Source organism: Lepidochelys kempii, chromosome 13, assembly GCF_965140285.1.
Source record: "Lepidochelys kempii isolate rLepKem1 chromosome 13, rLepKem1.hap1, whole genome shotgun sequence".
NCBI lineage: Eukaryota > Metazoa > Chordata > Testudines > Cheloniidae > Lepidochelys > Lepidochelys kempii.
Genome location: NC_136392.1, coordinates 25,041,520 through 25,068,150, shown reverse-complemented (window position 1 = coordinate 25,068,150; position 26,631 = coordinate 25,041,520). Strand labels below are relative to the sequence as shown.

The window sequence follows — 26,631 nt, the reverse complement described above, 5'->3', positions numbered from 1 at the left end:
TGAACCCTTCCTGAGACTAGAGCTCAGGTCATGTCTACACTACAGATCGATATAGAAATAACTACGGCACTCGGGTGTGAAAAATCCGCCCAGAGCAACGTACTTACACTGACTTAACTCCCCATGTAGCCAGCACTATGTTGATGGGAAAGCTTCTCCCGTCAATACAGCTACTGCCTCTTGGGGAGGTAGGTTAACTACAGGAACGGGAGAAACTCTCCTATGGGCATAGGAGTGTCTTCACTAAAGCTCTGTCCACACTAGAGACCTTACAATGGCACAGCCTCCCTATGCCGGCAGGAGAGAGCTCTCCTGTTGGCATAATTAAACCACCCCCAACGAGCGGCGGTAGCTGTGTCGGCAGGAGAAGCATAGTGACCGAAGTAAGTTTTGCCGACATAAGTGGTAGTGTAGACGTGGCCTAAACACTACCGAGGCCGCTGCGCCGCTGTTGCACTGTACGTGCCGACAAGCCCCGAGGGAAATTTTACAGCCGAAACTTTTTTCAACCAAAAAGGCAGAGTCAGCAGCACCAAAATGTTTTGTGAATTCACATCAGTTTCACTGAACTGTTCATGTTGAAAACCAAACAAACAAATCCCCCAAAGTTGAAATGATTTGATTTTGGGGGGTCAAAAGGACTGGACGTTTTTGAATTTTCCTTTCATTCTATTGTTTTATTTTTTATAAAAAGATGAAAACAGAAAAAACACTGGAAATCTAAAGGAAACGTTTCATTTTGTGGTTGAACAAAATGTGTCATTTGACCTTAAAACAAATGTTTTTTTAATTCCAAAAATGTTTGTTTTCGGGTCAACCTGAAACTACTTTTCCCCTCCCCAATTTTTCAGAACTGCCAGCAAACTGGAAAACCCATTTTTGGCCCAGCACTCCTTGAGAGCAGAGTAAGGTGCACCAGGACAAGTGTGCCTTAGAGAGCAGCTTTGCCTAGCTGCACTAGGGGTTTGCCTGGGGGTAGTGATACTAAGAGCTATTACTAGGGCACCATTTTGATAAGGCTGAAGTCCGTCCACAGTGGGGAAAAAACTCAGAACAAGCTTGCAAACATGGATAGGAACATGTGGCAGGTAATCCAGCAGTGAAGGGGTTAAATGACACAGTAAGCAGAAAATCAGGGGCCATGGGTGATTTGTGTGTTCTGAAAGGGGGTGGGGGAATGGGAGACAGCTTCTCCCTTGCACGGTCCCACACTGGCCATCTGAACTCGGATGCCCACTAGGCATTTAATTGGTTCCTACCAAATGGGCCCATCCTCTCTGCCTCATCATCACCTACATGCCGGTCTCAAACCTTGCTCTGCTTTATTTCTTCCAGCATGGGTGTCTTCACAGCAAATCAGCTCTCTCTTCCTCTCCTTTCTTAGCTTCCTCCCCTTGGGTCTGCAATAGAGACAGCAGCCGTGGCAGGAAGGAGGATGTTTAAGACCCAAAGGGAGAAGAGGAGGGTGTGTGAATTTCCTGGGGCAGGCCTGACTGTTGCAGCAGCATTTGCTGCTTCTCTACAGCCTTTAAAAGGCACATGCTCAGGGAGGGCAGCGGATTGTGGTACGAGTCCCGGAGAGGATGGTAAAGCTGGGTGCTGAGATGTCTTTGAACCAGCCTGCTGCGGATTGCTTTCCTTACTCAAGGATGCTGGCTCTGCTGGTAGAAGTGATCACAGGTGTGTGAAAAGAAAAGGAGTACTTGTGGCACCTTAGAGACTAACCAATTTATTAGAGCATAAGCTTTCGTGAGCTACAGCTCACTTCATCAGATGCAGGTGTGTGTGCGCTCTTGATGCTTCCTTTCCTGTTCTCATGTATTTTGCAAAATGCTGGCAATTTTAAACATCTGGCTATTGTTCTGGCTTGTCAGGTTTATTTGTCTCACTGTTCTAAGACGCGGGTGAGTTTGGCTGACTTTCTGTGTGCTGATCCTCATGGGAACAAGTGCCCTGCGCATAGCACTGAGCTAGAGCTTGTCCTACAGCTGCGACTTTTTTGTCGAGGAATCAGAACACAAGGGTTGTGGTTTATTCTGGGGGGGTGCCTGCTCAGAACTAAGCTCCATGCAAATGTGGACAGGCCAGAATCTGTGAGATGGGTAACTAACGAATTAAAAGGGAAGCTATCTCCCTCTGCTTATAGCCTTTCCTCATGCTGTTGGCTAGTTCCTAGACCTGAGCTCCGCAAACGCCACTGAACTCTGGGGAGGTGAAAGTGTAACTGAGCTGTCTGGCCTTGGGTGTCTCTATCTCTTAGACGTGTGGCAGGGGAAGTTGGAGCCTTGCTTGGACAGCTAAAGCAAACATTGGAGGAATGGCTGGTCATCCCCGAGCACTTGTACAACGAAACCTTAGCTGGGGAACAACTCTGTGCTCAGACTGTCTCTATCCATGTTCTAGGACAGCAGCTCTCAGCCTTTCCAGACTACTCTACCCCTTTCAGGAGTCTGATTTGTCTTGCGTACCCCAAGTTTCACCTCACTTTAAAACTACCTACTTACAAAATCAGACATAAAAATACAAGAGTGTCACCACACACTCTTACTGAAAAATTGCTGACTTTCTCATTTTACCAGATAATTATAAAATAAATCAATTGGAATATAAATACTGTACTTATATTTCAGTGTATAGTCTATAGAGCAGCATAAACAAGTCATTGACTCTATGAAATTTTAGTTTGTATTGATTTTGCTAGTCCTTTTTATGTAGCCTGTTGTAAAACATGGTAAATATCTAGGTGAGTTGATGTACCCCCTGGAAGATCTGTATTTACACATGCCCTGGCTGAGAACCACTGTTCTAGGAAAGCGTGGATTGACATTACGCATTTAATGTGTTTTCTCTGTCAGTAACCACACCTCTCTCTGGTTAGCTGCAGGAGCTTGGTGCCTTGCCACACCCCTCTTTAATTCAGACCTTCAGGCTCTTAAACCTGATGCTTCTTCCACAATACAAACTGCCTGCACAATTATAGCTTCCCTGTCCTTACTGCCACTTCCTGGCAAGGATAAGGGCAAGGTCCCTGCTCCAAGGAGTTTACAATGAGGTTAGATAGGACATGAGGAGGGAGAGATGACATCAGAGATGAGGGGTGGGGAGTGGGGCTCACACAAAACAAGGCTATGATGAGATTGCCTCTTCTTGCAAGGTAAGAATCATGTTTGTGATCTATATGTAGGGAGAGTATTAAATAATAGACTGGCATGGGAATGTGGGTCGCATCTGGTGAAATTGTGGAAAGAGGGTTTGGAGGAGGCAGCTGCTTGTCCTGTGCTCTGAACAGAGTGTATTTTTGCAGGGGCTGTTATTAACTATAATGACTGCTTCAACTTGTGCGGTGGCATGGCTCCCGTGAGAATAGGTGCCGGCCACCTCTGAAGTGCCTCTGGTCTGTGCAAGGTGATTCTCTCAGCAATAGACTGGAGGAGGGTGGGGGGAGATGGACAGGTGGGTGGGTTCAGCAGCCGGTCTCCCACCTGTACAGCGCTCCTGTTATGTAAGTGAACTAATTGGGATCATGTGCCTCCCCAGTCTGGGGCTCTTGCTATGCCTCGAGCTTCCCTGCAGTCCCAAGAGAGGCAAGAATGTGGCAACCTTTCTTCTTTTCGAACCGAACTCTCGTGTATCTTTGTGACCTATTTCTGGTCTTATTTTTAGTTTTTAAGTGTGCTGGGAAGATCCCCAGGCTTTAGGGCAAGGAGGATCTGTGACTGCCTGCGTACCTGCTGTTTGGTTTGAAACCCCCAGAGGGGCAGAAGCTGCCTCGACTTAAGAGAAGGCCAACCTCATAGAAAAGGGGTGTGTGTGGACCAAATGGGGAAGGATGGCAGGCCCCGCTCTGATCACAGCCATATCAATAGGTGCCTTGAAAATGGTACTATGAGCACAGGGCTGACCTCGAACTAAGACCTGCATAGTGTTTCTCAAATGCATAAGAAAGTGAGGTCCTGGTCCCTGAGTGACCCAGTTGATAGATACAAAGCAAGCGCTGCTGTTCTCCCATAGTGAATTGTCAAGTAGTTTCACTGAATCCAGCAAGACACCACTGGAGAGGACCTTAAAATGAGCAGAAGCGGTGAAAACTCTGCCCTGCACGCCCAACACACTGCCCATGCTGTTCTGTTTTGACCCAGCCAACCTTCACTAGCCTCATCCTGTGCCTTGGCTTGGAGGAGGAGACCAGAACTGAGTGTCTTTTTGGCTTGCCTGCCATTGAGAAAAGTGTAAAAACCAAGCAAATATGTTTTGGGTCAAACAAAATGTTTTGTTTAGATCTTGAGGGGTTTTTTTCTTCTTACTTTTAGTTTTATTTTAAACCGTTGAATTTTGAAATGAAGAAAAGCTGTTTCAAATTGAAGTCTCAACGTTTCACTTTGAAAACATCAAAATGAAAAACTTCCGAAAAAGTTGGAAAAACTTTTTAGGTTGTTTGAGCAAAACTATTTGCTGAAATCAACTCACGCTCACGGAATGCATGGGGAGAACCTAATCTGCAGGGGGAGAAAAAGTTTGTTGAAAAATTTTGCCCAGCTCCGGAGGAGACTAGCTCTCTTGTGGTAAAGGTATGTCTGCACTGTGATAAAAGACCTGCGGCACAGCACAGCTGGCCTGGATCTGCAGGCTCAGGGTGCAGGGCTATAAAATTGCAGTGTAGATGTTTGGGCTTGGGTGGATCGTAGGCTCTGAGACCCTCCACCCTCACGGGGTCTCAAAGCCCATGCTACAGCCCAAGCCTGATTGTTTACATTGCAGTTTTATAGTCCCGCAGCCCCAGCCTCACAAGCCTAAGTCACCTGAGCTGATCTGGGCTCCGAGACCTGGTGCTCTGGGTTTAACGCAGTGTAGAGTCCAGCATTTCTCAAATGCAGCCACCGGTGGCTTTTCTTGCAGCCACAGCCTCCTGGGCTGTGGTTGGGGGCTGGGGGCAAAGCAGCAGCCAACTCCCTCCCTGTTGCTCCAGAATGCATCGTCTTGGTGTTGCTGCTGTTGGCTGCTCCGCTCTAGAGACAGCTGGGGCACAACGCTGGAGGAACAGGCAGCTGGTGAGTTCCCCACTTTCCCAGGGGTGGTGGGGCTCAGGCTTTAGGCTTCACCTCTAGAGTGGTGGGGTGGCAGGCTCCAGCTGCCTGGCTTCAGGCTCCATCCCTGGCCATGGGGCTTTGGGTTCTGGCTATGGGTCTTCAAACTCTGGTCCCCCACTATCTCCCCCGCCCCCCCCAACTCCATTGCCCCGGCCCCTACTGCCTACTTCGTCCCCCGCATCCAGGGCTTAATTTGTCCCCAGGCTTGCCGGGGCTGAGTAAATCTGCTGTGAAAAGTGATACTTTCATGTTTGTTAATATCACTTTTCACAACAGATTTACTAACTAGCAATAAATAATTACAATGATTTGGACATGTATATGTGCATATTTATTTGTTTTTCTTAAAGCTAATTGAGTATTTTAGGAAAAAGTGTGAGAGCGGCCACCAGCAAGAGTTGGTGGCCGCACTCTTCGGCCACCAAAAAATTTGTCCTGAGAACCCCTTGCTCTTAGTGACCTGGAGAGACCCTCTAGTCTGTCCTCTAGAGGTTAAGCTAGAAGCTACCACATCCTTCTCTGTTATGACCTGAGTCTGGAATTTGAACCTAGCTCTCAGTTACACCTGTGAAAATCTGCAGTAAAATCAATGGGCTTACATGGGTGTGAATGAGAGGAGAATCGGGCGTATGGGACAGATTTTCGGGAAAGCTCCATACCCAATGTGCTGAGCTGTCTTCAAAAGCTGGCTGCTGTGGCTTGTCTGCAGTGGTCACCGGAACCGAAATACCTAAACCACTTGTGCGAACTCCTTTGGTTTTGATGCTCGTCTGCGTAGATGCTCTTACTGCAGAGTAAGGTAACACTATTCTGATAACTTTAACTGATTTTTTTTTTTGCTGGCTTAAGTTATACCAGAATAGGGGTCTTTTATTTCACAGTAAGACCATCTGTGCACAGACTAGCACCAGACAACTTCAACTAATTATTTCAGTCCCAGTTACTCCATAGACAAGTCCATAAGCCACAGAGATGAAAGACTATTGCATCCTTAAAATTCCTCCCTGCCCTTTAAGGATGGCTGCTTCTTGAGCTGCCTCTCATTCTACCAGTCCTTGTGGCTTGGGTTAAGTTGCTCTGCTATTCAGGGGCTGCCTTTGTGCTCTCAAAGCCAGTGGTCGCCATGTTATCCATTGCAAAGCTGGTTTACTCTTCACATTGCTCTCCATTTTGACAGTGATATCCGGCAGGTTTATGTGGTTCTCTGCCAATGAGCTGCCTGGTCCATGGCATTATAAAATACAGCCCTCACTACAAAAGATTTTCTTCCCCTCTCACCCCCCGCTCCGCCCCGCTCTCCTGCTTGTAATAGCTCATCTTAAGTGATCGCTTTCCCTACAGTGTGTATGGTAACACCCATTTTTTCATGTTCTGTGTGTATATAAATCTCCTCACTGTATTTTCCACTGAATGCATCCGATGAAGTGAGCTGTAGCTCACGAAAGCTTATGCTCAAATAAATTGGTTAGTCTCTAAGGTGCCACTAGTACTCCTTTTCTTTTTGCGAATACAGACTAACACGGTTGCTACTCTGAAAGCAGTCCTCTGATATGCTATCCCGGTAACCTCAGGGGAGGGCAAACAAACTCTAATGCAAGCTTTTATTGGTAGTAGAATCGAACAAACTTCCCTTAGCTTATCACAGGAGAGAAAAGTCCAGGTAAATGTTACAGCCTAGTGCACTTATGTTGGGGAAGGGAGGGGGCATCTGTATGCAAATAGATTACGGTCCTTGGGCACCTGGGAAGATGATCTTGCAGCCATCACTGCAATGGCAGGCACACCAAGCATCACTTTCTGGTTCTCATGCAACAGCACAATGCTGCTGTCTTACTGGGCTCATAATGCTGCAGGGAAATGACTACATAAAGGTTCATTCCACTTCTTTTGCCCTGAATCTATAGTAGAAGCTTGTAAAGTCTGTTATCTCATCACCAAATCTAAATCTTGGGTCCCAGACCAGTGGACTGTGCCCTGTTAACAACTACTCAGCTCACAGCTACGCCTGTCTGTTCAGGGACTTGGCTCCCCTGCCAAATTCCCAGCCAGGTGTTTAGGCTAATATGCAAAGTGTCATTTGTTCATGTTTATCTCCAAACCTATTACCTGAGCTAAAGGAACTCCCAGCTTAGGAGGGATTGTACGTCTGCAGCCAGTGCTGCTGAGTTTGTCCTACAGTACAGCTGTTCAACACTTGTTGAGTGAAACACTAGTTTTCATGGAAATGCCCTCTCCCTTTTTTTTTCCCCTTTAAAAAAAGGAATCTTCTGGGTTTTTTGTTTTTTGTTTTTTTTGTAAAAGATTCTTTTTAAATAAAAATGTTTTGGTTTCCTTTCTTTTATTCTCCTCCCCCACTATTTTCCGTTGCAAAGCTGGGGCGGGGGTTGAAGTGAAGGGCCTGGAAATTTTGTGAAAATATTTATTAGCTAACCAAAAAAATCATTCCTCTTTGAAACCTGCCATGTTTTTATATCTTATGTGTGTGTATGTGTCTGTAAATATATATGTTTGTGTGTTTTTCAAAAAATGCTGCAGTTTTTGGATCCAGTTCTATTCTGCCTGTAGGATGGGGGACCAGAAAACAGGATTTCTGGGCCCAACTCTTCCACTGGCCTGCACTTATTGTACAGTGACAGTAAAATGCCACCGAATCAGAAAGGTGACATTTGACACGTGCTTTGCGCTGGTGCGACTGATGACGCAAGGTGCAGGACAACACAAGGTGCAGGACAACTCTTAGGGTTTAATCCTGACTGACCCTGGTTGCTGTATGTTGTTGTGCAAGTCACTTCAGTGCCATGATTGGGTGTGGGGAATAACGAGGCTTGCTTGAGGATGTTGTGAGGCCTGATTCATGCTTTGAAGTGCTTTGAGAGCCCTGAATGAAAGGGGCGATGCAAGTTCCAAGTATGATGTATGCCAGTGTAAACACATCTGTCTTGTGATTTTTTTTTCCCTTGCTGGGAGACTAAGACCCAGGGAATTTTTCTGAGAGGTGATTTGTGGGGGGAGGCTTGTGCAAATCAGACCTCTGGGGGGTCCCCAGCTATCAGTACTCATTGGTTAGCTTGTAAATTGAGGAAAGGTCCCTGATGGAGTTGGGGGAAGCTGTCCTGGCTCCTATAAATGCCTGGCTACTCTGGTGTGTGGGTGGAGGGGGGGAAGGATGTTGAAGAGCAGGGCAAGGTCAATTAGGAACAAACAGGCCTCTGTGTTCTTGTGCTCACACCGCCAGCTAATCAGCTTAGTTTTCTAACTTTTCTTTCCCGCAGATCTTATAAAGCACAGGTGCGAGAGGATAGAACAGACCATCAAGGCCTCGGGCTCCAGGCTGTGCTCCTAGTGAGTATAAAAGCCTCTCAATGGGACACTAGCCCTTTAAAACACAGCCTGCTAACCTCTGCTCTAGACAATAATTGGTGAGCAGAGTGGGCTGGCACGGGCCAGAATTGTGGGCAGGGCTCTGGGAGCTGCCTCCAGTACAAACAGGCACTGCCAGGGAGCGTCCCCTGCCATGGCACTGATTCTGCTTTGGAGGAGGGGCTTTCTCTAGCTGCTGGGAGTCCAGGTGGCCCGTGCGTCTTGCAGAGGGGGAACGTCTTGCTGTGAGAGATCACACTGGCACTGGGGGGAAGGGGGGAGGGAGAGACCTAGGAGTGTTCAGTGTGCGGTTTGGCTGGCTGGTTACAAGGGGCACAGAGTGGTGGGGGTTTTCATGGGCCTGGATAATGCTCCAGAGATGGATGGACTCCCCATATGTCTGCAGAGCTTCCTCCAAGACAATATGTGAAGCTTTCGGGGGGTGGGGAAGGAACTTGGTTTTGATATTATTTAACCTTAGCTAAAGGGGAGGGCTTAGAAGGGAAAGTGGAGGCTGGGGCTGGCTCCCTTTGTTCTTATCTACATGATCTCCAACCACAGAAAACCAGCTCCCGGGAACGAGAGAGGGCCAAGCTACAAAGTGTCTCTTTTGGTTCCTTCCTGCACCTGTCGATCCAAAGTGCCATTTGGAGCTGGTGCTCGGAACCACTGCTGAGCACAGCTCTTTCCTAAAAGATGCCCCAGGTAACGCTGGCCTGCCTCCTGCAGCCCAGAGCTCACCTGGGTCTAGACCTGCTTTACTACCTGGGCTAGTAAAGTCTGTAAAACTGTGTCAGATGTGTGTGGACCTGGTCTATGCTGGCTTGGGAAACGGCATCAAAACTGGGCCAGCACCGTCCTGGGGAAAGCCATGTGGTCAAACCCAGCTTGCATTATCTTGGCTTCCCTGCAGAGCCAAAAGGACCGTCTGTGTCTGGAGAGGGGCACTGAGCCCGAGCACATCATGAGGCTGAAAGCGTAGCATCCCTGCTGTTCTCAGCACCTGCTTGAACTTCTATCCAGTGAGCTAAGAGGAGTCCTCACCTGGGCTGCTGCACTAGATTGTCGTGGTTTTTGTTAGACTATAAGGTCCCCCCTCTTGAGAGGCTGTGGAGTGTGACTGAGTGAAAGGGCCACACTACCCCAGGGCCAGCTCTGTCTGCAGCAATTGGCTGAACCAGAGAGGCTCTGATGAGACACTGTCTCTGTTTGAATTCTGGCTGGTTCTGTCCCAGCAGCAACTTCCCATCTGCACTCTGAGCTCAGTAGAAGTGGGGGGCCTCTTTTCAAAAGGGGCCACTTTTTTGAGGTGCCTTTTGTGGGGAGGAGCACCCAATCTGAGGCCCCGTTGAACCCAATGGAAGGTTCAGGTGCTCAACAGCTGAGAAAATGGGGTACTAGGCATCACATGTAAGACACCCAAACACAGAGTGTCAGAATCAGTGGTCACTCCTGAAAACTTTGGCCTGATAATTGAGTTTTAGATAGTCTTGTGGCTGCTCCTGGGCACTTAAATACCTTGGGCCTCATTCTTCTTAGGCCTGCACTTTGTGCTGTCACTTACATGGGTACACAATGAGGTCGCTAAATGCTACCCAATAAGAGAGAGGGAGAGTACATTCTGTACCCCCCTCCGCACCAATGGAAACAGCTATACAAGCGGCAGGGCAATGAAGAATCAGGCCTCATGACTCCAGACGTTGTGCTGGAAGTATGATCTGTGATGCCACAAGTTACTGGGTAGTAACATCCTTTTTCCTGCTCTATCCATTCTCATCTGGGAAGATCATGCAGGTCCCCTTAACGGATGCCTGCTTTCCGTGTGCTGAAGGCTGGCTCTGAACCCTGACAGGCTGGGGGCTAAGGGCTAAGTGCTGATGAACAGTCTCCTTGCTGGTTCATTTTATTATCATCTTTTTCTTTCAAGTGCTGAAAGAGTTGCCTTCTTAATGGACCGTTCTAAAAATCCGGATAACAGCCCCCAGGTAAGGTTCTGGCTTGCTGGCTCCTATGCAGAATTACTGCTAATTGTAACAGGGAGGAAGGACATTTGTAGGAGAAATGTGAGCTGGACAATTTAGCCTTAATCCTTCTCTCCTCTCAGAAAAGAGGGAGGAGGTTGGGGTGTCTTTTCAGGCAAAGAACAGTTTGTTTGGAATCGTTCCGCTCCAGGTATGGGGGATAGATGACCCTTGTCTTGCCATGGGTGGGAGGTGACTCACGACACCTCACTTTTGCGATCCCCCTGAGTCAGCTCCCGTTATTGCAGGATTCCTCAGCCACACTGGGAGCATCACCATCAAGTTGACTGTGGATCTTGAGCCATGACCCCAAAAAAAGAGTGCCCAAAAACCGCACCAGGCTGGGCACTCTTAACCCCACACCTGCATATTTGATTCATTCCTGCCATGAGAATCCTGCAGGGCTGCAGTGAGTCCATGCTGGGCAGGGCCCTTGTGCTTCACCTGTGACTATTCCTCCAGCTGATCCCCTGGCAGGGCTGTAGACACCCCTCACTTCCCCTGGAGCTCGGCGAGTCAATCACACGCCTCCAGGGGTGGGGATTCTTTAGCTCCACCCCATGCTCACGGGGTGTGTGTGTGCAGGTGTCTCTTCCCAACCCACAATCATTCATTGCAGAGGGTGTTTGGGCAGGGTGGGGGGTGTTCCCTGGCTTTAGTCCTTGCAGACTCTACCCTATAAAACTAGTACACGCCTCCTCGGCAGCCTCTGGGATTGCTTCCTTCTAGCACTGTCTTGTCCCTGTGGTCACGGATGGGCAATGCTGGATGGAGAGGAGGGAGCTGCTCTGATTCTGACCAGGGGTCACTGCAGGAAGCAGAAGTGTAAGGAGCACACAGTCCTGGCAGAGAGGGCTTGTTTCCTGTAAAGTGTAGGGACAGGGAAAATCCCCCTGTGGCTAGAGGTGGGGAAGAGGAGGAAAAGGACCTGTGTGTATGGGGGATGGGCAGGAAGAGAACGGGCTCCGCCCCCGCCCCGTGCCACCAGAGAAAATCAAAATTCCAGGGCTTTAGCGTAGCTTTCAGTTTTGAGTTGTCCCTGAGTCATGGGCTGGATTAGTGCTGTTGTCTGGAGGTAGGAAGATTAATTTCCTGGCTCTGAATTCTAGCCCTGGGTGTGCTTGGCAGGTGCCTAGGGTCCCTGCAATCTTGCTATCAATGGGGATGAGATTGCCAGCCCTTGCGAGGGTAGGGAGGGTCTTTAAGTGCTACAGAAATGGGGAGCTTTCCCCTAGTGTGCTTGCGTATGAGTCCATCGCCCGGTGCAGATGGTGGCAATCGCCCATGTGTTCCTGCGGTCTGTGTGACTCGCGCGCAAAGAGGGACCAGTGAGTGTAACATCGCACCTGGCTTTTCCTGACGCCGAGGCTGTTCATCTCGCACGAACCCTGCCAGCAGCTAAACCTCCTCCTGTCACTTCCTCACAGGAGTAGCTGCCTTCCGAATGGCTAAGTCAGGCTGATGAGGGGCTTGCCTGGGCGTGTGGGGTTCTGGCTGATGCTGTTGCCTTAGGACGTGAGTAGGGCTTAGGTGAGGAAGGGAAATGACATTTCCCCCTCTCCCCCCACACCTGTCCTGTGCAGTGTCCAGCAACGGACCTCCTTCCTTCTGGAGGGACTTATCCAGCCAGATGCCAGAAGATTTGTTCCACTCTTGCTGGTGAACTTGGAGGAGTTGGGAACTGAGGGTGGCGGGATAAAGCCAACTGCTGCAGTCTCAGGGCCACTGTTGGCTGAGATTCTGACTCAAAAATAGGCTGACCGTCTCTGTTTGGGGTTGTAACACATGACTTCCTGCAGCGAGTGAAAGAACACGTCTGCTTTGAAACTCTTCACTGGAATCCCAGGTTCCTTCTCAGGGAACCACTGACTAATAGTTCAATATCTGTGTCTCCTCCAGCCTCTGACACCGACTGACAACATCAACCTTGGCCCTTCTGCTAATCCAAAGTAAGTAACCTGTGTTTACATGGGAGAGTATTGAACCTGGTGCACAAGGTGAGCCTTGCAGTGAAATAAATGATTGGCTTCCCATCTGATTTGCTCCATCTGAGCAAAGAAATCATAACCAGCAAATGGCCCAGGCAGACACCGATATAGCGCATATCTCAAATTTCAGCTCTCTGGGGCTCAGCCATAGCTAGTCACATGTTCAGGTTTCTGCTTTGTCACTTTGACTGAGGTCAGGATCCTCGTCTCCTGCCCGCACTCTAATACCACCCCCAGTCCCTTGTCTTTTGCTGCTTCCACCTGGTACTTTGGTTCCGTGTTAGGTGGAGGAGGGAGACGCTTCCTTATTTTGATTCTATTGCATCTCCCAGCTGTCTGCTTTATCAGCCAGAGCTCCTCCCAGTCTTCAGGGAGAGAAAGCAAAGAGCTTCATTTGCACCTAACCTTCAGGTGCATTTGAGGATTTAACGGCTTTCTCTGCCACTGTCATATTCAGGAGAGCAGATTCTCCATGTGTCTGGCATACTTGGCTAGGAATTCCACCCCACTGCTGCCCTTGTGTGTCTGTATTGCTCCATACAAAATCTTTGCCTCCCGGATTGCTGCATGTGTGGCTGGAGGAGGGAAGGAAGCTTATCTAGTGAATGAAGATTATGTCTCCCACCCATCTTTCAGGGCTGACCCTCCTCATGTACTTTCGAAAAAAACCTTCCTTAACATTTAGCCCATGGAATGGGTGGTCTGGGTGGTAACCTGCTGTCTCCTTGTCCAACAGTGCCAAGCCAACGGATTTTGATTTTCTGAAAGTTATTGGCAAAGGAAGCTTTGGAAAAGTAAGTGGGTGTAGCTTGGGGTCGGTCATGGGTTTCTAAAGGCCTCCTTGCATGGTCTCCTCTTTCTCTTTGAACTAGTTTCCACCAGCAGTGGAGTGGGCTTCATGTGCCCCTCTCTTGAGTAGCCCGTCACCAGTGCAGAAACGGGCCTGGGAACAAAGAGGCCTGTAGCACTAAACAAGTGAATAGGGTAGGTCGAAGGCAACAGGCTAGCCAGTGCTTTGCACCTTCATTGCCTGGCAAGGCTTGACTGGCAAGGCTTGAGAGCCAGGCTTGTTTCTTGGTCCACTTTCCTTCCAAGCAGCCCAGAGGAAGAGGGTGAGTGGTATCTTACTACCCCAAAGGTAGTAGGATGTAGGGTATAGAGCAGCCCTTGAAATACTGCTCATCTTGGCACGTTCTCACACAACTAGGTGAGGGTCCCTGGGCATGTCTGTGCTTTGTGAGATGACAGTGATCCTGTAGAAAGGGGATTCTCTCCCTCTGTGCTCTGAAACTGCTCTAGTTGGATACTGGGTGGAGTGAGGGGAAAGGTAGCTGGGGAATGGAGGGGAAGCTTAGTTTGCTGTGTGCCCTTGTCAAGGGATGGAAGGGGAAAACACCTGGCTGGCTTTTCATGCTCTAAAATCATAGCCTGGCCCCTTGTGCAGTCACCTGCACTAGTGCAAAGGTGGTGTGAAAAACTAATAAAATAAACTGGAATGGTGTTGAGCACCAGAGATCCATGCCCCTCACCTGGCCCTTCTGCTGTAGGTTCTCCTGGCCAAACGCAAGTCTGATGGGATGTCTTATGCTGTGAAAGTCTTGCAGAAGAAATCCATCCTGAAGAAAAAGGAGGTACATTATAGATGAGCCCTCTGGGGAGGGGAGGAGGGTTTCACTTCTCTTCTTGGTGTTTTTTCTTCATGATAAAAGCAAGGCATCATACTAGCGTGTTTGTGCTGCTTGCTCTAGTCGCTGCTGGTGTACACCCCGACCGATCCTCACTTTTAGGGGTCTCATTTGAATGATCATGGTGCAGAGAAAAGGAAAGCTGAACAGCACTGGCTTGAGCATGGTGCAGACAAACTCTGCCACTGCTCAGTCCTTGCCCACCCAGCCCCTATGTCTACACTATAACCATTAACAATATTTCTGCTTCCACACCAAACCCTGGGCCTGATTCTGCAAATACTTACTAGCGAGTATAGTGCTTACAGCTGTGAGTAGACCCATTAACTTCACTGATGAGCTCTCGCAGTTGTGGGCATTATGTCTTGTTGTGTTTCCAGGAGGAGACCCTGCGCTGTAGACTGTGGGCGCTAGTGCGTACCACAGTGTGGAGTATGCGTGTGTTGTGATGGGCTGCAGGGAGGTAGGAGAGGGAGGAATTGTCAAACATGTTTCTGGAGGAATCCTGTTTGACAAGCTTTTGCTTGCTAACTCAGTCAGGTTCCAAGGCAGCCTTTAGAGGGACTGGGTATTGACCTTTCGGAGACTAAACCTAGTCACCCCCAGGAATGGTCAGCTGGCCTCAGAATGAATAACAATACCGGGAACTTGTCGAGAACCTTCCATCTGAAGATCTCTCAGCACTAGGTGGCCGCTCGCCTACCAGACTCTGGAACGACACGAACTGACGTACTAACACATCTTTGCCTGGTTCTGCACAGCAAACCCACATTATGGCGGAACGCAACGTGCTGCTGAAAAACGTGAAACATCCTTTCCTGGTGGGCCTCCACTACTCTTTCCAGACCTCTGAGAAGCTCTACTTTGTGCTAGACTATGTCAATGGAGGAGAGGTGAGTGCAAGAACAGCTGTCATTTTAGACTCACACTGTATACATTAACAGTCCCGGCTCTATTTGTCTCCCATCAGGAACCAGGCTGTGGATGTTTGTGCTAAAGCAGCATCATGCCTGTTGCTGAAATGGCCTTGTTCCAACTGGACACACACTACTGTGACATTGATCAGTCCAGTCAGAGACCTGTCTTAGGAACACTGTCTTTTGAATGAGACTCTGGTGCCAAGCAGCTTAGAAATAACATCTGGCAAAATCTTCTGCATGCAATAGCCTGGCCACATAGGCACTCTCTGATCTAGATTGTAAAATAACCCCCCCCCCCACCCCACCTAACTCTCTTGCTTGCCTTGTGGCTTCAGCTGCAATCTTTCATGTGGGCCTTCTCCTATTGGTGCACAGCAGAGGTCGGGCTGCCCATCAGTGAAGGAACATCTGAGGCAAGGGTGGTGAGGGAGGGGAATGGCAATGTCTCAAACCACTGGGGGTCAAGTCTGACTATAGCTGGCTTGCCAAAACTCTAGTATGAGTCCCTCTCATCCATCCTGTTCTAGCGTATGGAAGCTGCTCTGTGGCACCACCTCCTCTCCCATTCCTGAACCTCAACTGAAAGCAAATGTTGAAGCAGCAAAGGCTCCTTCTATGCTCCATCACGAGGCCTGGTTGAACCTGGCTGTTCCCTGCCCAGTTACAATTCATAGGAGGGAAGGGGTCTTAGGTGTGTCATTGCCAGACATTGTCTCTGATGTGTAGCCTGTTTACAGGTCCAGTCTACACTACACATTGTAACGAGGTGGAGGCATGACTATATTGAGATCAGGTTGGCTGTAATGGTGATGTTGGGGAGGGGGTGCAGTGGGGGAGCATGGCTGCACCCATCCAGGAAAACCTTTAGCTTGCTAAATAAGGCAGCTTGGCTCTAGCTAATTCTGTATGGCTGGCACACCTTACTCTCTGCAAACCGCAGTGGTCACTCGGTGGCTGGCTTTCAAATAGGCGGCTTCGCCCCTTTGTAGGAGGAGACTTCTTTCTTGACAAGCAAAGGCTTGAGATTAGCTGCACAGCTCTCCTTCTTGGGAAGGAGGTGTTAGTGCTTTGGGGGCAGAGGGCAGCTTTCAATGGGCATGAACAGAAGGTAGAAAAGGGACTATTCGGGGTGGGGGGCGACGGGAGAGGACTGCTCCCAAGTAACCAGCAGGCTCTTTCCTCTCTGTTCAGCTCTTCTTCCACCTGCAAAGGGAGCGCTGTTTCTGTGAACCTCGTGCCCGCTTTTATGCAGCTGAAGTAGCCAGTGCAGTAGGGTACCTGCATTCCTTGAACATAATCTACAGGTAGAGTGCATATCCTTGGTGTGTATAGCAGGCACTAGTAACTCCCTCTTCCCTGCTCCTCCCTTCCCCCCGCCCTGCTGCCCCTAAGTGTGTGTATAATATTGAGGAGGGGCAGGAAACTACTTGATATTGTAACCATGCAGGCATGTTACAAGAGGCACTCCTAAAAGCAAAGTGCAGAACTACTGGGCAGGGCTGCATTGCCCTCCTAAACTAGGCAGCTACCTTCAGAACTATGCTCTCAATCCAGGATCTCCCGTGTGTTTCAGAACTTCTCATGTAGCATTTCCCTGAGCCCCTTTCAGGGAAATAACCCATCCCCTGATTTCCCTCTTTCAGTCTGTGAATGGAGTTTTGGCTTTGGGGATGAGGGGGCGAAGTTAGCTTGGTTTGTTTTGAATGGGAGGAGAAGGTAGTTAGTACAACACGTTAGAGGCGAAGTCTTAGGTCAGGAAATTAAAGATGTTTCCCACAGCAGCTGTAACTGCCACACTGTGCGACCAGATACTCAAACATATGCCTAACAGCCTCTAATATTTATATATCAAACACATACTATGCTGATTCACGGCTGCTGTGAGAGCTGTAACTCTAGAGTTCCTGATGGTCATGGGGTTCTCATAAACCTCAGTGCACCAGACTGTCAAAATTTCTCAGTCCCCTGCAGTCCCCATTCTTTTCAACTGGAGCTGTTGTGCGTAGAGCTCTTCGGAAAATCTGGTTCAGCATCACGTCTTTCTCTTCTTCTAGGGACTTAAAACCTGAAAACATCCTCCTGGACTGCCAGGTATGTTCGGCTCTCTTGCAAACACGCCTGCTTCCTCACAATTTTTTGTGACCGCTAGCTTGGGTATGACAGAGAGGAACCATGAGTAATTACTGCCTCCCTTTTCTCTCCTCCCGCCCTACCCCCACCAAATAACCTGGTATACCCCAAATCCATTCAGTAGGGGGAGCCACAACACTGACTTGTAAAGCAAGCAGCTATAGTAACTCTGCATACACATGCACGCTCCAGCTACTCTGTAGTTTCCCAGAGCTCAGATGTTAGCATTTTTGTTATTTCCGAGTACTAACCCGTGGACAAGCATTTTGAGTCTCCCATATGGCAGGCCTAGACTTGAGCATTGTAAAACTCTGCTAACCAAGCAATTCCCTGGACTGATGAGGGCTAATTGTTCAACTGATGGCAGTGCTATGCTGATTAGTCTGGCTAGACTGAATAGATACTTATACATAGGCATGGCAGAATTTTATTTCAGTTTTTTTTTTAAATAATGTTGACCCCAATTTCTAAATTTTCACTGTTGCAGGAAATTTTGGGGGGGGGGTCAGACACTGCAGGGAGGTCAGATAATTATTTAATGATAGCTGACATTGAGGTTCAAAAAGTTAAAGCTTTATAACCATTTTAAAACACAGATTGTCAATATCACATGTCAAAATATATACAAAGTAAATATCCTTAAACTCTAAAAAGTTCTCAAGCAGCATTTTTCTAAAACTTTGAAAAAAGTGTCAATTTTATTATTACAGATAGAAGTGTATATTTTTACACCTGTTTGTGGGTACAGTGAAATTGACATTTACTGATAAAAATCAAATCCTTACAAGCCTACATTTAAACCATATATTTGTGAGAAGTCTCCCATCAGATTGCCTGTTCAATCTGTTTGTATGTATAAATGCCCAGCAGTTGGGAAGCTGAAAGGTGCACATGAAAACAGCAGAGGGGGCTAGAAATCCATGCGCCCCCAGGGAGAGCTTGATTAGGCTGAAATCCCTTCTTCTCTTTAGGGACACGTAGTGCTGACAGACTTTGGACTTTGCAAAGAAGGAATGGAGCCAGAGGAAACGACATCAACTTTCTGTGGCACCCCAGAGGTACAGTATGGCCAACCTGACAACTTTCTTGTTAACTGGGAATTACTTAGGCACTAACTGCCTGATACCTCAGAGCTGCAGGTGCTCAGTTCCTCACAGAGGTGTCAATCGGAGCTGTGTGTATTCAGCATCACTGAAAAATCGGGGACTAAGATCTGAGACAGTCTCAGCCTCTTTTTTGATGTGCACGGTGCTGAATATGCTGGCATGTTGCATGAAAGGAAACAAGGAGGCTAAAACTTCCTGTTTGTTCCCCATTGCTGTCTTAGCAGTTTGGGTCTCACCAAGTTCTTATTACCTTTTTACAAAAGCATTATTCCCTTTAGCAATGTAACACTGCCATCCCCCATTTCTTCCCACCACTTGCATTCCTACTGCAACTGGTGGGAGAGGGGTAAACCTGATTATTACTGCTGAAAAACAGCCTTTACCTTGGGGCATCTAATGTGTCTGAAGAAAAGGAGTACTTGTGGCACCTTAGAGACTAACCAATTTATTTGAGCATAAGCTTTCGTGAGCTACAGCTCACTTCATTGGAGTGTAGCTCATGAAAGCTTATGCTCAAATAAATTGGTTAGTCTCTAAGGTGCCACAAGTACTCCTTTTCTTTTTGCGAATACAGACTAAGACGGCTGTTACTCTGTAATGTGTCTGAGGTATCCTGAGGTAAAAACACAGTGAAGACAAGGCACGTTAGTTTTACCACAAGGTAAACTAGGGGAGGTCTGCACTAAAGTGTCTTCCCTGTGGTTTTAACTTCAGGATAGCGTGTATGCATTAATTACCTCGTGGTTTTAGAAGTGAAGACAAGGCCTGAGTTTAATAGGGTGTGTTTGAGGAAGGCCTAGTTTCTGTTCCCTGGAATGGTGCTGAAAACATGTCTGTTCTTGTCATGGGGTTTAGAAGGGTTGAGGAAGATCCATTGCTGATGACCATTGTCAGTAGCAAGGTCCAAGTATAGATGGGACCAATAGACTGTGAACCATTACCTCTAAAAAGCTTACTCATCTCAATTGGGTGTCCTCTCTGAAACCTAATAATGATGCTTTTTCCCCCTCAATGCCACCCTTGCAGAAACTGCTAGCTGACTCTTATATCTTTACCATGTGGTTTTTTGTTTTCATTTTAAACTTTGTTCCACAGGTATCAGGTTTCAAGATTTAAACATCCAAATAGGAGAAATTCACTGGGGCATTCAATTAACAGGAGATAGGCCTGGTCTACACACACATCTCTTTTATACTGGTATAAATATTTTGTATTTTCTGACCAGTATAAAGATGCTTACATCAGTATAACTTTACACTGATAAAACTGTCCACATGGGGGGGGTGTGTGTGGAGGGGAGGCGGGGACAGGGCTGTACTGTTTTCACTGCATTATTATAGTTAAAGCATTACAATTTTTTCTATGTAGAGAAGGCCTTATTTTAACTTATGCCAGGATGGCTTTTACTAAACTGATTAGTACATTGAATAAACTTGCTTTAAAAATGTTGCAATTTTTTGGGGAGGGGGGAATCCTGCTGATTCTGGAATGGGAGTTCCTACAGAACCTGGCAAGACTTCCAGTAGCCATGGTAACAACCTTGACACTGGAAGCCAGGACCTTCTGTAGCTACGCTCCTTGATTATAATACTTACTCCTGTAGCTATGAGCACAGTGTTCCAGATATTTACTTGCTGCTGTCCCTTAATTCACAGAACACCAAGTTCATAGTCACATGGTCATTAGTGTCTCCTGATGACACAGGTTGTAACCCTCTCTGCTGCCTTGCACCTTGTGACATCACCACTGCAAAGTGGCTATAAAATGCTACCAAGAAGAATAGGATGTTTTGTTCCTAGCACAGGTGTACATGGTGGCAAGGTAAAATGTGTCCCCTGTGGGAGAAGGACACAATTTAAAATATATTTTGCTTGGGATAGGAGAGGGAATGCTTCCTGCAACTCACCGGACTTTTCTGTCCCACTCACCCAAATGCAGCTGAAATGCTAGAAGCATTGCTGCTTCTCGGACTGACTGCAGGGGGCTGCATTCAATAGGTGGGTTCTCTTCTGGTTCCTTAACACTAACAGGCCAGATTTAAGTAACTCTCCAGCCTGGATTTTGTTCACTAGAGTGCTGGGTAGAAATGAGACTCCCTGGAGGCAACTGGAAGGGAGACTTGTGGTGTATTTGCAGCTACTCCAGTCCCATTCTCCTCCTTGCAGAATTTTCTGTGAGAAATAGAATACACACAACACAAAGCTGCTTATGCACCTGAATCTAGTGCTGGTCCATTGCCATGTTACAGGCATGCTCCATTCAACTCCCTCTGCTGTGCATAAGCTCAGGACAGCGACTGAGGATATGCTTCTAAGGCTGCATCTGTTTTACTGCTGAGGCCCACAAACTGAGCCATATGATATGAATTCAGTACAAGTTCTGTGGAAGCTTAGATGTATTGACTCTTCCTTCTTACTCGATGCTGAGATTGCTAGTGTGTAAAATAGCTACATGCCACTGTGTCTGGTGTGCTGTTGTCTTTGTAAAGCACTATTGAAATCTTGCATGTGGGTCTTACAATATGTAAGTAGCAGCATTTCTTCTTAGCATATGTGCAACGTGCCTCAGGTGGCCCATGATCAGGATTCGTCACTGAATTTGGTCTGCTGGTTGGATTATTAGCATTCCCGGCTCGGGACGGGTACTGATGGGGAGTGCGACGTCAACGCTGATCCATGCCCTGCAGTAGCAGCACTGAGAGCATAAAACTCCCCTACTGGGCAGTGTCTACCAGTATAGTCTGTGGAGCTGGCTAAGACCACTCGCAGACACTTCTGTAATTTACCTGCTCCCAGTTCGGTCATTCATCAAATGTCTCTTGTTAACTCACTACTCTCCCCCCCCATGAAATGACCCCTGCTTTCTCTTAAGAGTGTTGTTGCCTCTTTTTGAACCAAGCAGTTAGTCAAATTTTGGGGCCCTAGGGGTGTGCCAGATGGGAGTAGAAACTGGCAATAATCAGGTGTTGCTTTGTAAATAAATACAACTGTGTCAAAGTTCTGCTTCTCTGAATGCAGGAGGAACCAAGAACAAATGAAGCAGTTTCTTAGCTTATAGCCCCAAGCCTCGTTAGCCAATACACCCAAAAACTCCCTCTAGCTTTCTCCAGGGTCATGCTGTCCTCACCAACTCCTGCCTGGGTTTCTTGTTTTATGATTCTGCCTCTCTCTGTTCTGTCTGTTCTTAGTTTCTCTGTGTTCTACCTCTTCCCCCTTACTCAGCAACCCCTTCCACCCACTCAGTCCAACCTCCTGGGCAGATTCACAACCCACTTTGATCTTAGATGAGGGGACTTCTGATGAACTTATCCTGACGGTTATGTTTATGGAAGGGTACATTCACACCCAGTCTCAAAGAGGCTTGTGATCTAGCAGTCACCAGTACCTCTTGACATAACAGGTGTCTTCATGCTAGATACAGGGATGGGAAATCCGCAACTTCCCAGATTAATTGAACTGTATTAGTCAGCCACTTGTGATTTTGGAAATAGCTGTACATCTAGGGGAAAGAGCCACACCACTGATCTGAGTTTTGTTAAAACTCCCTTCCTCAAGTTTCGTATAGGAAGATGGGAGCTTCTCAAACTTTAGGAAAAATTTAGCTCTAGATCCAGTCTTGTGGCAGGGGGAAGTTCGACTAAAAAAAAAAATCTGATGGAAATCACAGCTCCAAACCTCCCTAATGCATTTATTTAGAGATTAATTAACTGCAACCTGTAATATGTAGTCATGGAAGCCTTTGTAACTTGTCTCAAACAAAGCTCTCTGACTCTTCACAGTACTTGGCCCCAGAAGTGCTAAGAAAACAACCCTATGACAGAACAGTAGACTGGTGGTGTCTGGGAGCTGTCCTCTATGAGATGCTGTTTGGGTTGGTGAGTCTTAAAATCACACACTGCAGCTTGGTGGAGAGCAAAGAGACTCTCCTTAAAGAAAGCCATGACCTCTTGAAGGCTATGGGCCACTAAAGCAGTAGTTCCATGTATAGGGTACCATGACATATATGGTCCCAACATAAATGAAAGTACTAGTGGAAATAGTCATCCTAATATTACTGAAATGAAAGCATTTCACCTGTCTCTCTCCCTCGCACACACTGTAGAAATGGAGCTTATGCTCAAATAAATTTGTTAGTCTCTAAGGTGCCACAAGTCCTCCTTTTCTTTTTGTGAATACAGACTAAGACGGCTGCTACTCTGAAACCTGTAGAAATGGAATGTGATGAATTGTCTCTCTCAGCTGTGAAATTGTTTGCATGCTTCATTACAGATCTCATGTTTTATGTAGCTGATTTTCTCTTCTCTTCCCTATCAGCCTCCCTTTTACAGCCAGGATGTGTCTCAGATGTATGACAATATTCTACACCAGCCACTCCAGATCCAAGGAACCAAGACCATGGCAGCTTGTGGTATCTTACAGGGACTGCTTCACAAAGACCAGAAGAGGAGGCTGGGGGCCAAGATGGATTTTGTACGTGGTGTTTCCCATCCTAACCTATTCTCTTCGTAGACAACCAATCCCACCCCTCCTCCGAGCCCCTCTTCTCTTTCATATCTGTTCTGCATTGGTTGATCTTAGTCTTAGGAAGACTTCAGTGTCAACTGGGAGGACATCTCTCCATAGCAGAAAGAAAGCTTCCTCTGGGTAAACGTTCATTATTCAAGCCCTGGACCCTAGCTTCCTTGCAGTGTCCTATAAGGCTTGGCTTGGCAGCTTTTTAAAGCACCATGATATTGCTTGTGTGTGACTTGTGAATTGCAGTCTCTTCAGGGGTGTATCTAAATATAACTTCGAGGTGGCTTTGGGAGTGTGTGTGTGTGTGTGTGTGGCGGGGGGGTGGTAAAGCTCCATGTTAGCAACACAACAGGAAGCTGTGGTTCAGAACTGGGCACAGGATGTTAAGTCCTGCGAAGGGGACTTTATGCTGTCATGGGTTAAAGGTGTGGGGAAGGGCTGGGTTGCCAGCATGTAGTGTTTCTGTAGCATAAACAGGATACAGTAAACTCATGAAGTCTTTTGTGTTGGGGATACTCCAATCTGCCAAGATGAGGAACATTACAACTTGTTTTTTTCCAACATGCTGTATGTAGCTGTAAAGCTACAACCATCCACTATCGGGGAGCCTGTGCCTATTTGGTGACTGTTGGAAAAGGGATGGTTGAGGAGGAAGGTGGTGGGAGAGTGATTATTTCCCCCCCTTCATCTTTCTTTACAGCTGGAGATAAAGAATCATGTGTTCTTCAGCCCAATAAACTGGGATGACTTGTATCACAAGAGGATCACTCCTCCCTTCAACCCCAATGTGGTAAGTAGTGGTGGCTGATGCAGGTTTCCCCTGCATAATTTTAGTGGGAAGGGAACTGAGATTGCACTGGTCAAAGGTCTGTTGTTCAAATATACTAGCTGATTCTAGATGTGGGGTATTGTGGGGCTGGGGGGCAGAAATCATCATCCTCTGGAAACTTAAAAGTAACTTGCATCTTCTTCCTGTCTGTTCCTCCTCATCTTCCCATAGTACATTCAGCGCATCTAGTTGATCCACTTATCGGGGGATGCAGTCGGCAAGTTCTGGGGCAGGAGAGGGGGGAGAGAGACCGTGTGTGTTGCAGAATTCCCCCTCTTCCCCTGCCCCACTGCTAGTTGTCTTAGTTGGTGACTTCATCTTCTTCAGTGCTGTTTAAGTATACTTCCTGAACTGTAAGCTAGTGTCTCTTTTGTGGGAACATAAAATAAGGGTTTGGTCACAGTTGTCTAAAACAGTTCTGTCTAAAGAAATAACCTGCCTGAAAGCTTAGGCCTGTTAATCTGACATGATGTTATATATGGTTTCTTTTTTCAGTCTGGTCCTGCTGATCTGCGACATTTTGACCCAGAGTTCACCCAAGAAGTGGTCTCGAGCTCCATCACCCGGACCCCTGACTTAGCAGCCAGCAGCTCCAGTGTCTCAGATGCTTTTTTAGGGTTTTCTTATGCACCGACTGATGAGGACTTTCAGGTTTTTAAATAGGACTGGGGAAACCTAATTTTAACTTATGATCTTATTTTTAAAAGTGGCACTGTCCTCTGCTCATGACTGTTAAAGAAATTTGGACAAGCACACTAACTGGCATGGACCTGAACTCTTTCACTGTAATGCCCAACGCTTTTCCCTTTCTCTGGCAGGGAGGCTGCTGATTGTCCTAGTTGGAGATTTTACTCCTACAGAATTGAAGTTAACTCCATGGTCTTATTTATGTTTAGAAGCATTCATGCCAAAACCACATCTCGGTACACTACATGTCACTTACCCAATAACAACTGGCCTACTGATTTTGGAAGTGTCTGTGTAACTGTGCCTCGTACATGTAGCTAGTCTGTCTTCTCCCTCTTGTCTGATTGCTCCATCAACGGTGAGGAGGAAATCTGTTCACACTACGGGTATGTCTGCACTGGAAATGCTACCGTGGCTCAGCTGGAGCGCTGCGGTTACGTCACTGTGGTGTAGTCACAGCAATGGAAGGAGTTCGTCTGTTGCTGTAGTAAAATCCACCTCTCCGAGGGACAGGAGCTAAGTCAATGAAAGATGTCTTCTGTGGGAGGGCTGTCTACACTGGGGCTTAGTCTCTAAGGTGCCACAAGTACTCCTTTTCTTTTTGCGAATACAGACTAACACGGCTGTTCCTCTGAAACCAGACTTAACTATGTTTCCCAGGGGTATGAAAAATTCACAGCCCTGAGTGACATAGCTCTGTCAGCCTAAGGTTTAGGGGTAGACTGGGCCTTTCTTTATGCTGTGACGAGTCACTGTGATGGGAAGATGGCATAGGATTCTTTACTTAAATATGCACATCCAGCAAAACTCCCTGAACTTTCCTTAGTAACGTGTGTTAACAACAAGCCAAAGGGTAACTGACCGGTACTAATGTGTGTTTAGTAATATCTTCCCTCCCTTCTTTTTAAAGGAAGGGCTAGATCCTTAGCTGGTGTAAATCAGCATAGCTCTGTTGACTACAGTGAAGTGACAGTAATTTACACCAGCTAAGGATCTGGTTTGGAGTCTTTTTGACATAGCCACTTCACTCAAGCTATCACTTGACAAATTTGTGCATAATCTGAGTGTTGGACTAACTACATTCCACCCTTCCAGGCTGGGAGCTCTGCACCCTAGGAATGAGAACTGGTTTCCCGCCAGGATTAAAGAATTCAGATCTCCCAACTATGAAAGTGCTCCAAATCCTACATGTAGTAGTACCTACTGAATACCCCATGGGCAACCGCCAATCTGAGTGCCCAGATGATGTAGGTGGGAGGTTTTTTTGAAAAAGGCTCCCAAATTTAAATGGAATCTGGTGTGTGTGTGTGTTAAAGGCTAATTTATTCATTCTGCCTTAATTTAAATGCTGGTGTCTGGGTTGTTTTTGTTTTTTAAATGTTATTCATCATTCTGTCTCTGTGGGGAGGAGAAAGGGGTATAAGGTCTGATAGTGTTTTGAGACTCTCCTCTACTTGTTCACACATGGACGATGTTAGCATGAAAAACCTGGATTTCTAAAGACTGGTCCAAATGAGCATATTGTCTTCTGCTCTAGAAGCTCTGGTAACAGGCTGGAGCACTGGTGATACTTGCATTGAAAAGAGCACGGGAACTTTTTTTTATTCTTGCCCAATTTTACCTTTATTGTACATACTGAAGATATTAATAAAAAAAGTCCTATTTTAAAGTGAATGGTCTCTAACTTATTCACCTCCACAGCTTGTCTGCACTTCTGGGGGGGGGGGAGGGGGCGGGGAGGACAAAAACCAGGGTTTTCAGTGAGCTATCTAGCTGTCCATTTGCTGGAGCATCAGCGGGTGCCCCCCACCCCCTCGCCCCGAGACTCTGTGACCAACTGAAAACTCTCACACTTGCAGCTGTGGCTCGGAGGCTATCACCACCTAGTGATGGCTTATTGGAGCCCACCCTCTCCCCCCCCCAAAAAGAGGGGGGGGTGGAATGGACAGCAGCTGCACGCCCAGTGAGAAGGGCAGGATCTGGGTAACCGCCTGGGGTGGGAGCCCATCCAGCGCTGGCCCCGTGCCCGCTCCCGAGCCCTCCCCTCCAGCAGCCCGGGGAGCAAGGTGCCGGGAGCAGCGCTGCACGCAGCAGCTGGCGCTCAGAGCGAGTGAAGGGGCCACGCCGCTCCGTGGGTCCCAGGCGCTATCCCTGCACACGTCACCCTCCCATCGAGAATGGTAGAGTCCAACTCCCCCCCCCCGTGCCAGGAAATAGTAGGTGCAACTTTCCCGTCCCCTGGAATGGTGGGAGAGGGCGGGGCCGGCGTGATGTCATCACGTGAAGCCTGCTCCGGCCGCCGTG

At 47.5% G+C, this 26,631-nt stretch overlaps 1 protein-coding gene across 8 annotated transcripts in view; it reads left to right on the top strand.

Annotated features, from left to right (window-relative positions):
* The window catches only part of SGK2 (serum/glucocorticoid regulated kinase 2), a 35,630-nt gene extending 9,629 nt beyond the window's left edge, over positions 1-26,001 (top strand). For 3 of the 8 annotated variants that reach the window (XM_073309818.2, XM_073309819.2, XM_073309820.2), the window contains 13 exons: positions 8,360-8,429; positions 10,375-10,432; positions 12,368-12,417; positions 13,193-13,250; positions 14,004-14,087; positions 14,903-15,034; positions 16,253-16,365; positions 17,116-17,152; positions 18,163-18,249; positions 22,076-22,171; positions 22,611-22,766; positions 23,512-23,601; positions 24,136-26,001. In XM_073309818.2, the coding sequence (XP_073165919.1) occupies positions 8,360-8,429; positions 10,375-10,432; positions 12,368-12,417; positions 13,193-13,250; positions 14,004-14,087; positions 14,903-15,034; positions 16,253-16,365; positions 17,116-17,152; positions 18,163-18,249; positions 22,076-22,171; positions 22,611-22,766; positions 23,512-23,601; positions 24,136-24,303 (1,199 nt within the window). In that variant the 3' untranslated portion in view covers positions 24,304-26,001. Of the gene's footprint in view, positions 1-760; positions 1,681-7,622; positions 7,810-8,359; positions 8,430-8,769; positions 9,153-10,374; positions 10,433-12,367; positions 12,418-13,192; positions 13,251-14,003; positions 14,088-14,902; positions 15,035-16,252; positions 16,366-17,115; positions 17,153-18,162; positions 18,250-22,075; positions 22,172-22,610; positions 22,767-23,511; positions 23,602-24,135 lie in introns of those variants that run through there. The other 5 variants (XM_073309824.2, XM_073309823.2, XM_073309825.2 and 2 more) reach the window with 5 other exon arrangements.
* The last annotated feature ends 630 nt before the right edge of the window (positions 26,002-26,631 follow it).